Consider the following 13,093-nt stretch of genomic DNA (forward strand, 5'->3'; position numbering starts at 1 on the left):
CTGTGGTTTGCTCTGTTGCGACTCACGGACCCTGCACTTAAGAGCCTCTCTCAAACAAACAAGCAAACACACACTTCTGGGAAGGTGGGGTTGTGGAATTGAAAAAGCACTTGCGAATCCAAAGAAGGGCAGGCTGTGTGGGTGACACAGGAGGGACTCAGTATCTGCAGTTGGGAGGGAAATAGATCAGAACCAGAAAGCCACTGGAGATAAGAATCGCTTTGCTGAACCCAGTGGTGAAGTCGTGGAATCTCCCAGCTCCAGATGTGGATGCAGCGTGCTGTACGTTATTACAAAACCAGCATCTCCGGCAAAGAACAAGACCCTGGAAGAAGGATGCTGAGGAAACGCATCGCTCCTTGCTCACAAATCCAACCTCTGCTAAGGAGGGCTGGACTTTCTGAAGTTCCAGAGCTACAGCTGTGGAACAGAGAGAGAATCTGAGATGACGTGATCCCCCCCCCCCCCAGTTGGGAGCTTGTGCAATGCCAGCAAACTGTTCCCTCCCCAAGGAAAATTGCAAAAAGAAGAAGGGGGAGGAAATCTGTGCCTGTTTATAGAGGGATTTGAGTCAGTTTGCCACAGAGTTGTTGAGAGAATTGTACCGTACTTGAAAAACACCTGAAACTGTGCTTTGCGGACTCATAAGGTCACAGGGAAAAAAATGAAGATTATGGTTGCTGATTGTCCCAAAATACTGGCGAGGACATGTGTGGAGGACTCAGGATAAAAAAAAAAATCAGCATGGTTAATTAAATTCATTTAAATTATTTTTCTTTAAGAAGATTTTTACGTCTCTTGATCAGTGCTTTTTTCCTGGGGGGACGCATACCCCTAAACATTTTATGAATCTAAGTTTGCCCTCATTGAGGGGCAGTATTTCAATATGAGTAGGAAAATGAGAGTACCCCTAAACATTTTTTTAAAGAAAAAAAGCACTACTCTTGATTATTAAAAACCTCTAAGAGGTTTATAAAAGTATAAAACAAAATATTCAGATTGTTGATACAAACATTGCTCTCTTTTTATTATCACAACAACTCTGTGAAGGAATGCCAGGCGACTGCAAGATGTTGACAGGCTCCAGGAAACCCCACCCACAGCTGACTGGAGATTTGAGCCAAGGTCTCCCTGGTTCTAGTGGGACACTCTAACGTTATAGCTCAGTGACTGTAATCTGACTTGCAAATCGTCCCCCAAAGTCTTGGGCAGAGCACCTTTCCCAGGGATAGAGAAGAAAATTTCAATTCACTCTGCATTCAAAGGCCAACTTTTCATGAGGGCTTCAAGCATGAGGGCTTCGAAATGCAAGCTGATGTAGAGAGAACCGAATTGAAGACTGGAGAAAGGATAAACAGAGAGAAACTCGAAACGGACTTATTTGCCCACCCCTACTATTAAGGTAAAGGGATCTCTGACCATTAGGTCCAGTCGTGGCCGACTCTGGGGTTGTGGCGCTCATCTCGCTTTATTGGCCGAGGGAGCTGGCGTACAGCTTCCGGGTCATGTGGCCAGCATGACTAAACCACTTCTGGCGAACCAGAGCAGCGCATGGAAATGCCATTTACCTTCCTGCCGGAGTGGTACCTATTTATCTACTTGTACTTTGACGTGCTTTTGAACTGCTAGGTTAGCAGGAGCAGGGACCGAGCAACGGGAGCTCACCGCGTCGCGGGGATTCGAGCCGTCGACCTTCTGATCGGCAAGCCCTAGGCTTTGTGGTTTAGACCAGAGCGCCACCCGCGTCCCTACTATTAGAGACATTTTAACTCAAGAGCTAGTGAACCCGTGGCTTTTCCAGATCTTGTTTGAGTGTCAATTCCAATCAGCCCCAGCTCTCCAGGAGAGCCTTGGCTCAGTGTTCAGGGAGGATTACAGTTATACAACAACAACTTCTGGAGGGGAACACGTTCCCTGCCTCTAGTTTAACTGGAGAGGCCAGGGATCAGATGTGGGACGTTGTACATACAGAACATGTTCGCTGAGCTATGGTTGCAAGCTACAGAAGCTTTGGGGGACAATGGATGGGCTGGAAAAGTTTGGGGGATGGATTGATCGCCTGCTGCAGTGGCTCCCGGAATGGAAAATGTGAGCTGTGTTTTCCTGTGGACGGGCAGCACCTCTTCCTTCCGGCCACCAGACCACATTTTCCACCATGCGCTTGCCTTCTCCGGAAGCTACTGGTGGAAGCGTGCACACTATGCGCACTCTGTTTTGTGCAGTTCAAACCGATTCCTAACTGCTTCGTGTCGATGCCTCTGGAGGTCTTCTGCTTCTCCTTCACCCTCTGGGCAGGTAAGGAGTGACTATTTCATGTTCCATCTTCTTGGACATGTGCATTTTCCTGGTCTCTGCTGACTGCTCCAAGGCTCCCCCGGTGTTAAGGTGCCCAAGAGAGAGGGGGGACAGAGCTCTTGTTCTGTTAATAGCCGTATAGAAGAGGGCAGTTTCTTGTAAAAACGCAACCACAATTAATAATAATAATAATAATAATAATAATATTTATTTATTTATTTATTTATTTATTTATACATACATACATACATACATACATACATACATACATACCTCGCCCATCTGACTGGGTTTCCCCAGCTACTCTAGGCAACTTCCAACAAAATATTAAAAATACAATAAAACATCAGACATTAAAAACTTCCCTGAAACAGTGCTGCCTTCAGATTATCACCTACATGATTCTAATAACATATTTCAAATCCAAACCAGACTTTTTTGGTTTAGCCGTGTTAAGCACTTGTAGCAAGGCTTATGAAGTTGTGTCCTGTGGCAGTTTAAAGACCCGTAAATTTATTGTGGTGCAAACTTTCACAGGTAATACTTTGTCAGATTTAACCACCAGGCTTCAACGGTTCACCAGACTTCAATGATACACAAAATATTTGAAACATTACATTACAGTGGTACCTTGGGTTACATACGCTTCAGGTTACATACACTTCAGGTTACAGATTCTGCTAACCCAGAAATAGTGCTTCAGGTTAAGAACTTTGCTTCAGGATAAGAACAGAATTCGTGCTCTGGCGGCGCGGCGGCAGCAGGAGGCCCCATTAGCTAAAGTGGTGCTTCAGGTTAAGAACAGTTTCAGGTTAAGTACGGACCTCCGGAACGAATTAAGTACTTAACCTGAGGTACCACTGTTATTGATACTGCAATGAATTGTGACTATTGTGTGTCCCAACACAAATAAGTGCAACTGTATAGCGGTTTCTGCAGGTGCGGAATCTACTTGTCCATGCTGGACAAATGAGCAGCAGCGTTAACTCTGAGAGCACCAAATATGGTTTCCAAGAACTGAGGGGGATGCACCTCCAGAACACAGAGGGCGAGGAGTTGAATTGAATTTCTCCCTCATTCCTGCTGTGGTCTAATGCAACTGAAATGATAGCCACATGAGTTTTATTTCCTCCTCTTGACCATGTTGGAAATAAGTTACAATCATAGAATCATAGAATCATAGAATCATAGAGTTGGAAGAGACCACAAGGGCCATCGAGTCCAACCGCCTGCCAAGCAGGAAACACCATCAGAGCACTCCTGACATATGGTTGTCAAGCCTCTGCTTAAAGACCTCCAAAGTAGGAGACTCCACCACACTCCTTGGCAGCAAATTCCACTGTCAAACAGCTCTTACTGTCAGGAACTTCTTCCTAATGTTTAGGTGGAATCTTATTTCTTGTAGTTTGGATCCATTGCTCCGTGTCCGCTTCTCTAGAGCAGCAGAAAACAACCTTTCTCCCTTCTCTATATGACATCCTTTTATATATTTGAACATGGCTATCATATCACCCCTTAACCTCCTCTTCTCCAGGCTAAACATGCCCAGCTCCCTTAGCCGTTCCTCATAAGGCATCGTCTCCAGGCCTTTGACCATTTTGGTAGCCCTCCTCTGGACACGTTCCAGTTTGTCAGTGTCCTTCTTGAATTGTGGTGCCCAGAACTGGACACAGTACTCCAGGTGAGGTCTGACCAGAGCAGAATACAGTGGCACTATTACTTCCCTTGATCTAGATGCTATACTCCTATTGATGCAGCCCAGAATTGCATTGGCTTTTTTAGCTGCCGCGTCACACTGTTGGCTCATGTCAAGTTTGTGGTCAACCAAGACTCCTAGATCCTTTTCACATGTACTGCTCTCAAGCCAGGTGTCCCCCATCTTGTATTTGTGCCTCTCATTTTTTTTGCCCAAGTGCAATACTTTACATTTCTCCCTGTTAAAATTCATCTTGTTTGTTTTGGCCCAGTTGTGTGTGAACAATGGTGCCTCATTCAGGGACCATTAAGACTGTACAGTTTAGCTACACTGGGAGGTTAGGTTGGGAGAACTGGTCAAGACCATGAACAACTGGGACTCCTGCTTTTCCTTCTCTCTCACCCCCATCCCATTTCCACTGTCCCAGCTTCCCAGGCTCAAGAACTCCTCATGGTCTCCCAGCCCAGCTCAGCAGAAGGCACGGAAGGCGGTTCCGTCACCTTGCACTGTTCCTACAACTCCACCTCAGAGCCTAAGGTTGGGAGCTTCCGGTGGGTGAAGGAGCCAGGGGTGGAGGTCAGAAAGACCACCCGGGAATTCATGGGAAGGGTGAGTCCCACCTCGGAGCAGGCCTTCCTCTTGGGGAGAAGAGCTGACATAGAGATACGGGATCTGAGACATTACGACTCGGGGGTGTATCAATGTGTGGTGAAGATCCCTGGATTCCAGGAGACGTCGGGGAACGGGACTGAGCTTCGCGTGCTTAAAGCTGCGAAAGGTAAAGAGCTTGGGTTCTGTGGAAGGAATGTACAGTGGTTCCTCAGGTTACAGACGCTTCAGGTTACAGACTCCGCTGGCCCAGAAATAGTACCTCGGGTTAAGAACTTTACCTCAGGATGAGAACAGAAACCGCGCAGCGGCAGCGGGAGGCCCCATTAGCTACAGTGGTACCTCAGGTTAAGAACAGTTTCAGGTGAAGAATGGACCTCCGGAACGGATTAAGTTCTTAACCCGAGGTACCACTGTAGTTGGTCAGAAGGAAGGAAGGAACTGGGATGGGTTCATTGGGAAAACAGTGGGCTAGACTCAGATGTTGCTGGTTTTATCATAGGAAGTTGCCTTCTACTGAGATAGTCCATCTAGCTCATTATCAGTTTACAGTGGTACCTCGGGTTACATACGCTTCAGGTTACATACGCTTCAGGTTACAGACTCTGCTAACCCAGAAATAGTGCTTCAGGTTAAGAACTTTGCTTCAGGAGAAGAACAGAAATCGTGCTCCGGCGGCGCGGCGGCAGCAGGAGGCCCCATGAGCTAAAGTGGTGCTTCAGGTTAAGAACAGTTTCAGGTTAAGAACGGACCTCCGGAACGAATTAAGTTCTTAACCTGAGGTACCACTGTACTGTAATCTACAGTGACTAGCACAGCTCTGCAGGGTTTCAGGAAAGATGCAGGTGCTCTCCTACTCAGCCACAGGCCTTCCCTGTCGCTTGAAGCTGCTTGTGTAGAAAGTGCTGGGGTGTAGTACTTCTGGATTTTCTGTGTGGACAGTAAGTTGGTGGTGAAGAATTGATATATTTGAGGAACGGGTGAGGGAGATGTGTATGTTTAGCCTGTGCAAGAGGAGACTGGAAGGAGAAATGAGAGCCATCTCCAAATATGGTGCATGCTCTAGTTATCTCCCGCTTGGACTACTGCAATGCGTTCTATGTGGGGCTACCTTTGAAGGTGACCTGGAAACTACAACTAATCCAGAATGTGGCAGCTAGACCGGTGACTGGGAGTGGCCCCCGAGACCACATAACACCAGTCATGAAATACCTACATTGGCTCCCAGTACGTTTCCGAGCACAATTCAAAGTGTTGGTGCTGACCTTTAAAGCCCTAAACGGCCTTGGTCCAGTATACCTGAAGGAGCGTCTCCACGGCCATCGTTCTGCCCAGACACTGAGGTCCAGCTCCGAGGGCCTTCTGGCGGTTCCCTCACTGTGAGAAGTGAGGTTTACAGGGAACCAGGCAGAGGGCCTTCTCGGTAGTGGCGCCCTCTCACCAGATGTCAAAGAGAAAAACAACTACCAGACTTTTAGAAGACATCTGAAGGCAGCCCTCAGTGTCTGGGCTGAACGATGGCGGTGGAGACGCTCCTTCAGGTATACAGGACCGAGGCCGTTTAGGGCTTTAAAGGTCAGTATCAACACTTTGAATTGCGCTCGGAAACGTACTGGGAGCCAATGTAGGTTTTTTAAAGACCGGTGTTATGTGGTCTCGATGGCCACTCCCAGTCATTAGTCTGGCTGCTGCATTCTGGGTTAGTTGTAATTTCTAAGGACCGGCTGCTGCTTTGAGGTTCTCCCCTAGATTGGATGGGCAGCAGTGATGTCACTGAATGTTCCCAAATATTCTAACTTCTAAGGAGAAAGGCCATTCTCAGGGTGTGATAACATGTGCTACATGAGAAATAGACAGTTGGTTGTTCTGTCTGAGAGGGAAAAACCCCATGCAAGGCCAAAGGACAAGACTGTGTTTTCTTGTTGGCGGCAATGAGGCAAGAGATTCTCTGTGCTAGTGTATAAAAATGCCCAGAGGAACATCTAAAGTTAAAAAGAAAGAATAGAAACCGCAACAGCAATCCAGCAGGATCTGTTGAATTTAATCTGAAATTTTCTCACAATGTCTTCCTGTATTGCGGCACTGTGTACATATGTGGGTGAGTGTGCCTTATAACATTTTGTTACCTTGATTCTGAAGTTTGATGATGTAATACCCCATTTATTCTCTCTCCTAGGAGATCCTAAGAAACCTGATGAAAACAGCACACACTCCATAGCGCTTTGGGCAGGCCTCAGCTCAGCCCTGGCGGTTTTTGTAGTTTCTCCTCTGATAGTGCTCTACTGTAGGAACAGACAAGGTGAGCATGGTGACTGGAGCTTATCTCTAAACCAGAGATGAGCATTTGACAGACCTCGGGGTTGAAGGCAGGGTGGATAAAAATCAATGCTTTTTTTAAAAAATGGATTTTTAAAAAATTTAAATCGGATTTTTAAAAAATTTAAATCAGATTTTTAAAATTTAAATTGGATTTTTAAAATAAAATGCTTTTGGAGGAAAAATCTTTCTAAAGATAGTTTTCTGTTTAAGTTACATTGTAGTCCAAAGGCTATTCATCAGGAAATAAGGATTTGTTTTAAGTTTTTCATGTGTGCTAAAACTCTTTTTTTTTTAAATAAAAAAACCATTTAACCACATCAAGTTAACAAACATGGATACTGTCAGGGAACTGACATCGGAGCCAGAGGCGGAGGGAAGGCTCTCAAATGATGCTGGAGAAGGGACCAGCAGGGAGAGAGGTAGCTCAGCGGGGGAAGGAAATCAGCGCAACACCAGGGATAAAGGGGGGCAGATGGGGGAATCGGCGAGAGGGCTCCAGTACTCTTCGCTGGACACCAGCAGGGAGAGCACGGGTCCTCCGCTACCCACACCCTCCCTGCACAGAAGACTTCCGCGCAGGGAGAGTAGGAGGAGACTTGGCGTCAAACAGCTTTTATGCTGGAAAAGGTTTAAGAAACGCCCACTGACGGAGTCTGCTAGCGACTGAGGCAGTCACAAAGTGAAGGGCTGTCCAGACAGAAAGGGTTTAACAAGGCAACATAGCCAGGAGTGGCGGCAACTTACGCACGAGCAACCCCTATATTCATTACAGATACATATGCTATAATGTTATTGTTTTAGTTAAATAAATTGTTATTAAGGAAATGATATTATGTTGACGTCCAAAACACCTGGAGGGCATAAGCTTGGTGAAAGCTGCTATAGCGTAGCAAAGAGACGGGAACCAAAGATAGGCCTCCAATGGGTTATACTTAGAGGAAAATTTGTTCGGATTGCATCTCGCTCGCTACATTTTACGAAACTGAATTTGCAGGTTGCCGCCAAGCAAGAGGATCCAGGACGAAACGCCTGAGTCAGGTAAGCCCCGAGCTTAAAAACAGAGTCAGGCTTGCAAGTGTAGCGCTCAGAAACCTGGCTCCAAGCTGGATACGGTTGGGAGGCAGAAGGGCTGCAGTTCAGTCGCAGATACTTCATGGCATAGCAAAGGTCTCAGGTCTGATACCCGATATCTGCAGCATAGCTGTCAACCTTCCCTTTTTTTGCGGGAAATTCCCTTATTCCAGCGCCGTTTCCCACTGCTTCCTGCTGCTATCCCGGATTGTTGGATATCCCGTAGACTGTCCCTGGGACAGGTGAGGCTGCTGATCCCTTATTTTCAAATCTGAAAGTTGACAGCTATAATCTGCAGACTGGCTTGTGCTTGAAACACAGTTAGCTAGCATAGATAACACTAGACAGGCAAGTTTGGAAACTGGGAGGAGGTTGGAGAGGTGAGGCAGAACTGATGTAGTCTCTAGCCCAGAGGTTTTCAACCTTTTTGAGTCTACGGCTCCCTTGAGCAACTACAGTGGTACCTCGGGTTACAGGCACTTCAGGTTACAGACTCCGCTAACCCAGAAATAGTACCTCGGGTTAAGAACTTTACCTCAGGATGAGAACAGAAATCGTGCGCCAGCGGTGTGGCGGCAGCGGGAGGCCCCATTAGCTAAAGTGGTACCTCAGGTTAAGAACAGTTTTGGGTTAAGAACAGACCTCCGGAACGAATTAAGTACTTAACCCGAGGTACCACTGTAAGGGACGTGGGTGGTGCTGTGGGTTAAACCACAGAGCCTAGGACTTGCCGATCAGAAGGTTCGAATCCCTGCGACGGGGTGAGCTCCCGTTGCTCGGTCCCTGCTCCTGCCAACATAGCAGTTCGAAAGCACGTCAAAGTGCAAGTAGATAAATCGGTACTGTTCCGGTGGGAAGGTAAACGGTGTTTCCATGCGCTGCTCTGGTTCGCCAGAAGCGGCTTAGTCATGCTGGCCACATGACCCGGAAGCTGTAGGCCGGCTCCCTCGGCCAATAAAGCGAGATGAGCGCCGCAACCCCAGAGTCGGCCACAACTGGACCTAATGGTCAGGGGTCCCTTTACCTTTACCTTACCACTGTATATCCATTTTTTTTTTGCAAGCGGTCTCCCCCAGTGTAGTGCATTTTTGTACGCCACTTCCCCTAAGGCACTTGGTTTAAGACACACTTCGCCCAGATGTGCTCATTGTTCAATACATAGAAGGGACCAGATAGGATCATCTAGTCCAACCCAAATATGCAGCCACCTCATACAGGGTTCAAGCCTGCAACCTTGGCATTATCAGTACCTAACCAACTGACCTATCTAGGCTATCTTTGGGCTGGAGACCTGCACTGCAAAATTCAGAGAAAAGCGAATTTAGAAGAACAGCTATCTTTTGGTTTTGCATATTGTTTTAGGAAGTGAGAATTAGGTATGTTGGCAATGAAATGAGAACCAAATTTCTCTGCCACCCCTGGACGGGTGCATTAATTACTCCCCGCATCCCTGGAAAAAACAACACAGTGAAACCTCAGCTGCCAAATGCCTCCCTTTGGAACATTTTGGCTGCCGAACGCCAAAAACCCAGAAATAGCTGCTTTGGTTTTCGAACAATTTTCAGAAGCTGAACGGCTTCCGGGGAGTTTTTTCTTCTTTTCTCTCCACTGACTTTGCCAACCACCCTTTGATCCTTGGTTGTCGAACGTTTCGGAAGTCGAACAGTCTCCTGGAACGGATTACGTTCGACAACCAAGGTTTGACTGTAATTGCAGCGATTGTAGTAAGGTTGATCTGAAGGAGCGGTAACTTGCTAGAGGCCTAATGGCTGATGTTGTGGCTGTACCAGTGTTCAGGAAACATCTGGGGGAAGCTCACAAACGATGACACTGATTCTTTGACCTCTTTCCGTAGGACAAGAAGTCAGAGTCAACGGCAGATCTGAATTATTCAGAGGTCGTCGTGAAGAAGACGGGGAAATCCAAGCGTCAAAGCGAAAAGGTCACATATGCTTCCATACGTGTATAGTCTTTTTTTAAAAAAAATTTTATTGCATTTTTGAAAGTTACAGAGAAAAGAGAAAAAGAATAAAAGAAAAAATACAAAAAAGGGGGGGGGAATTAAAAGATATGTGTACAGTGGTACCTTGGGTTACAAACGCTTCGGGTTACAGACTCCGCTAACCCAGAAGTAGTACGTTGGGTTAAGAAATTTGCCTCAGGATGAGAACAGAAATTGTGTGGTGGCGGCTTGGCGGCAGCAGGAGGCCCCATTAGTGAAAGTGCACCTCAGGTTAAGAACGGTTTCGGGTTAAGAACGGACCTCTGGAACGAATTGAATTAAGTTCGCAACCCGAGGTACCACTGTATAGTCTTGGAGTAAGTGCCTTCATCCTCGAACCTACAGTAATTCCTCAACTTCCTGGCCCCTCCACTGACTGCTTGAAAATGGCTAATTCTTTTGGTGGGTCACCTAATGATTTGACTGTCTGTTGGTAGCAATTGTAATGTGTTGGGCTAGATTTGCATCCCATAGAATTCAAGACATAATGCGGGAAAATGAAAGAAATAAAAGAAACAATAAAACCCCCAATTAAAAATCAGTATGGATATTTAACACGGGCATGCAGTAGACCACCTGGATGAAACTCATGCGCCACAGTTTGGGAATCCCTGCTCTATGTACATTCCTGATAGCAGGATTTTGATTTGTGGCAGCTTGAAAGCCAGGAGAGGAATAAGGATGGGAAAACTGCCATTTCCTCCCACTTGGGTGACTTAAAGCAAAAACAAATGGGAAGGATGTAGAAATGTTTAGCACAACTTCGAGAAAGGTTTACCTTGGAATGAACTGTTTAAAAATGTAATGTTTAAATTCTGTTTTTCCAGATTTTGCTTCAGTGCTGTAAATTATTGGCTAAGAATAACAAGTCATATTCAACCACAGTTTTGGTAATAATGATGATGATGATAATGATAATGCATATTTTTCTGTATCAGCAAAAACAACCAATTGAGATGTATAGAATTCAAGACCCAATAATATAAAATCATTCACTTCCTGCCTTATACAGATACCTATATACAAATGCTGATTAAAGGTTTTATTTTGCTTGCTACTCCTTTGACATTCTGGATTGGTATTTCAATTCATATTATGTTCTCCTGGATTCTATACAGTTGTACCTCGGAAGTCAAACAGAATCCGTTCCAGAAGTCCGTTCGACTTCCAAAATGTTCAGAAACCAAAGCGTGACTTCTGACTGGCCGCAGGAGCGTCCTGCAGCCAATTGGAAGCCACGCCGGACGTTTGGCTTCTGAAAATTGTTCAGAAACCGGAACACTCACTTCCGGGTTTGCGGCGTTTGGGAGCCAATTTGTGCAGGAGCCAAGGCGTTTAAGATCCAAGGTAGGACCATAGCTGTCAACCGTCCCTTATTTGGCGGGAAACTCCCTTATCCCAGCGCCGTGTCCCACTGCTGTCCCTTATTGATGATGTCCCTTAAATTTCCCGGGTTTCAAAGGAAGCAGCTCCTCTCCCTCCCTCCCTGCCAGTGAGGGAGGAGGGAGGCTCCAACTGTGTTGCTTGGCTGCGTTGCTCACCCAATAAGGAGTCTAAGAACGACTGGGGGGTGGAGCTTGCATGCCTTGTGCCGATCAAATCAGCCGCGTTGCCTGGGGACTCGCCTTTGCTCAGCGCTTCCCAGCAGAGATGTGACAGTGGTTTTCCTTGCTGCATCCCCTTTGCCGGGTTGCTGCGCTGTGGGAACCACCGCTTGAGGCTTCGTTTGGCTACTGGCTGGGCTTTCTGCCTTTGGCTCGGAGGGGCTCAGAAGTTGAACATACCTGTGCTTCGAAAATCCCTTATTTTGGCTGCTGATCCCTTATTTTCAAATCTGTAAGTTGACAGCTATGGGTAGGACTGTATTTGCCTTTGTTCCAAAAACATGCACCTCCCCATAACTATTTCAGTCATATAGTGGTATATTCTTTCTCCCCCATATTTAAAATATTTTAATGCAGGTCTAGCCCTACCACTGGACAAAGTGAAGTGGCCCCCTCAGGCAGCTGATTCTTTGTGTCATGAAAAGGCAGCAGAATGTTAGCTATTTAATGTCTCATTATTCTGCCCCACCCATCCTTTCCCCCCCTGCTGCCACAGAGAGAGAAAGATGTGCTTGTGAAATATTTTTCCTCGGGTATCAAAATTATTTCGGACTTGGGTACTTGATGGACCTCGGCTTGGATAGGCAGTGGCGTTGTCTGCCCCACCTCAGGCATCAAAATTGTTGTTGTTGTTTAGTTGTTTAGTCGTGTCCGACTCTTTGTGACCCCCTGGACCAGAGCACGCCAGGCACTCCTGTCTTCCACTGCCTCCCGCAGTTTGGTCAAACTCATGCTGGTAGCTTTGAGAAAACTGTCCAACCATCTCATCCTCTGTCATCCCCTTCTCCTTGTGCCCTCCATCTTTCCCAACATCAGGGTCTTTTCCAGGGAGTCTTTTCTTCTCATGAGGTGGCCAAAGTACTGGAGTCTCAGCTTCAGGATCTGTCCTTCCAGTGAGCACTCAGGGCTGATTTCCTTCAGAATGGAGAGGTTTGATCTTCTTGCAGTCCATGGGACTCTCAAGAGTCTCCTCTAGCACCATAATTCAAAAGCATCAATTCTTTGGCGATCAGCCTTCTTTATGGTCCAGCTCTCACTTCCATACATCAAAATTACTTGAGCAAAAATTTGCTTTTTTAGACAGTTGGAGACCAAGGAGAGAGACTTATGAGGGAAGAGGGAGGAGGAGGAGGGGGAAAGGGTGAGTAAAAAAAGTAGATGGAAAAACTTCATTCAGAGGCAACAGAGGGTGCTATTCTCCACCTTTCATGAGCGATTCTACCCCTCTCCCTTTGAAAGATAGTGGCACAGATATGGCAGCAATTCTAACATTTTACCGGCAGGTGTCAGTGTCTTCTGGCTGTCACAAAGCTACATTTTGGCTGAGCCCGAAAGCAAATGCAGCTATGGCTGAATAAAGGGACAGCGTAGAGTGTTTTTGAGGTTGTACAAGATGTTAGAGATGTTGTTGCCCTGTGGGTGGGAGGTCGGATAAACTCCTCTTGTTCACCGATCTTGCAGGGTTTTGTAATAATAATAATAATAATAATAATAATA

At 46.3% G+C, this 13,093-nt stretch overlaps 1 protein-coding gene across 1 annotated transcript; it reads left to right on the forward strand.

Moving 5' to 3' along the window:
- The first annotated feature begins 4,418 nt into the window (after positions 1 to 4,418).
- Positions 4,419 to 9,994, forward strand: LOC308581153 (natural cytotoxicity triggering receptor 3-like). The gene is made up of 4 exons (XM_081183657.1): positions 4,419 to 4,769; positions 6,777 to 6,899; positions 7,914 to 7,957; positions 9,846 to 9,994. Exons 1-4 carry the CDS (start codon positions 4,442 to 4,444, stop codon positions 9,957 to 9,959), a joined length of 609 nt encoding a protein of 202 aa, XP_081039783.1. The 5' UTR covers positions 4,419 to 4,441; the 3' UTR covers positions 9,960 to 9,994.
- The last annotated feature ends 3,099 nt before the right edge of the window (positions 9,995 to 13,093 follow it).

The sequence above is a fragment of the Podarcis bocagei genome, assembly GCF_964188305.1.
Source record: "Podarcis bocagei genome assembly, chromosome: 2".
NCBI lineage: Eukaryota > Metazoa > Chordata > Lepidosauria > Squamata > Lacertidae > Podarcis > Podarcis bocagei.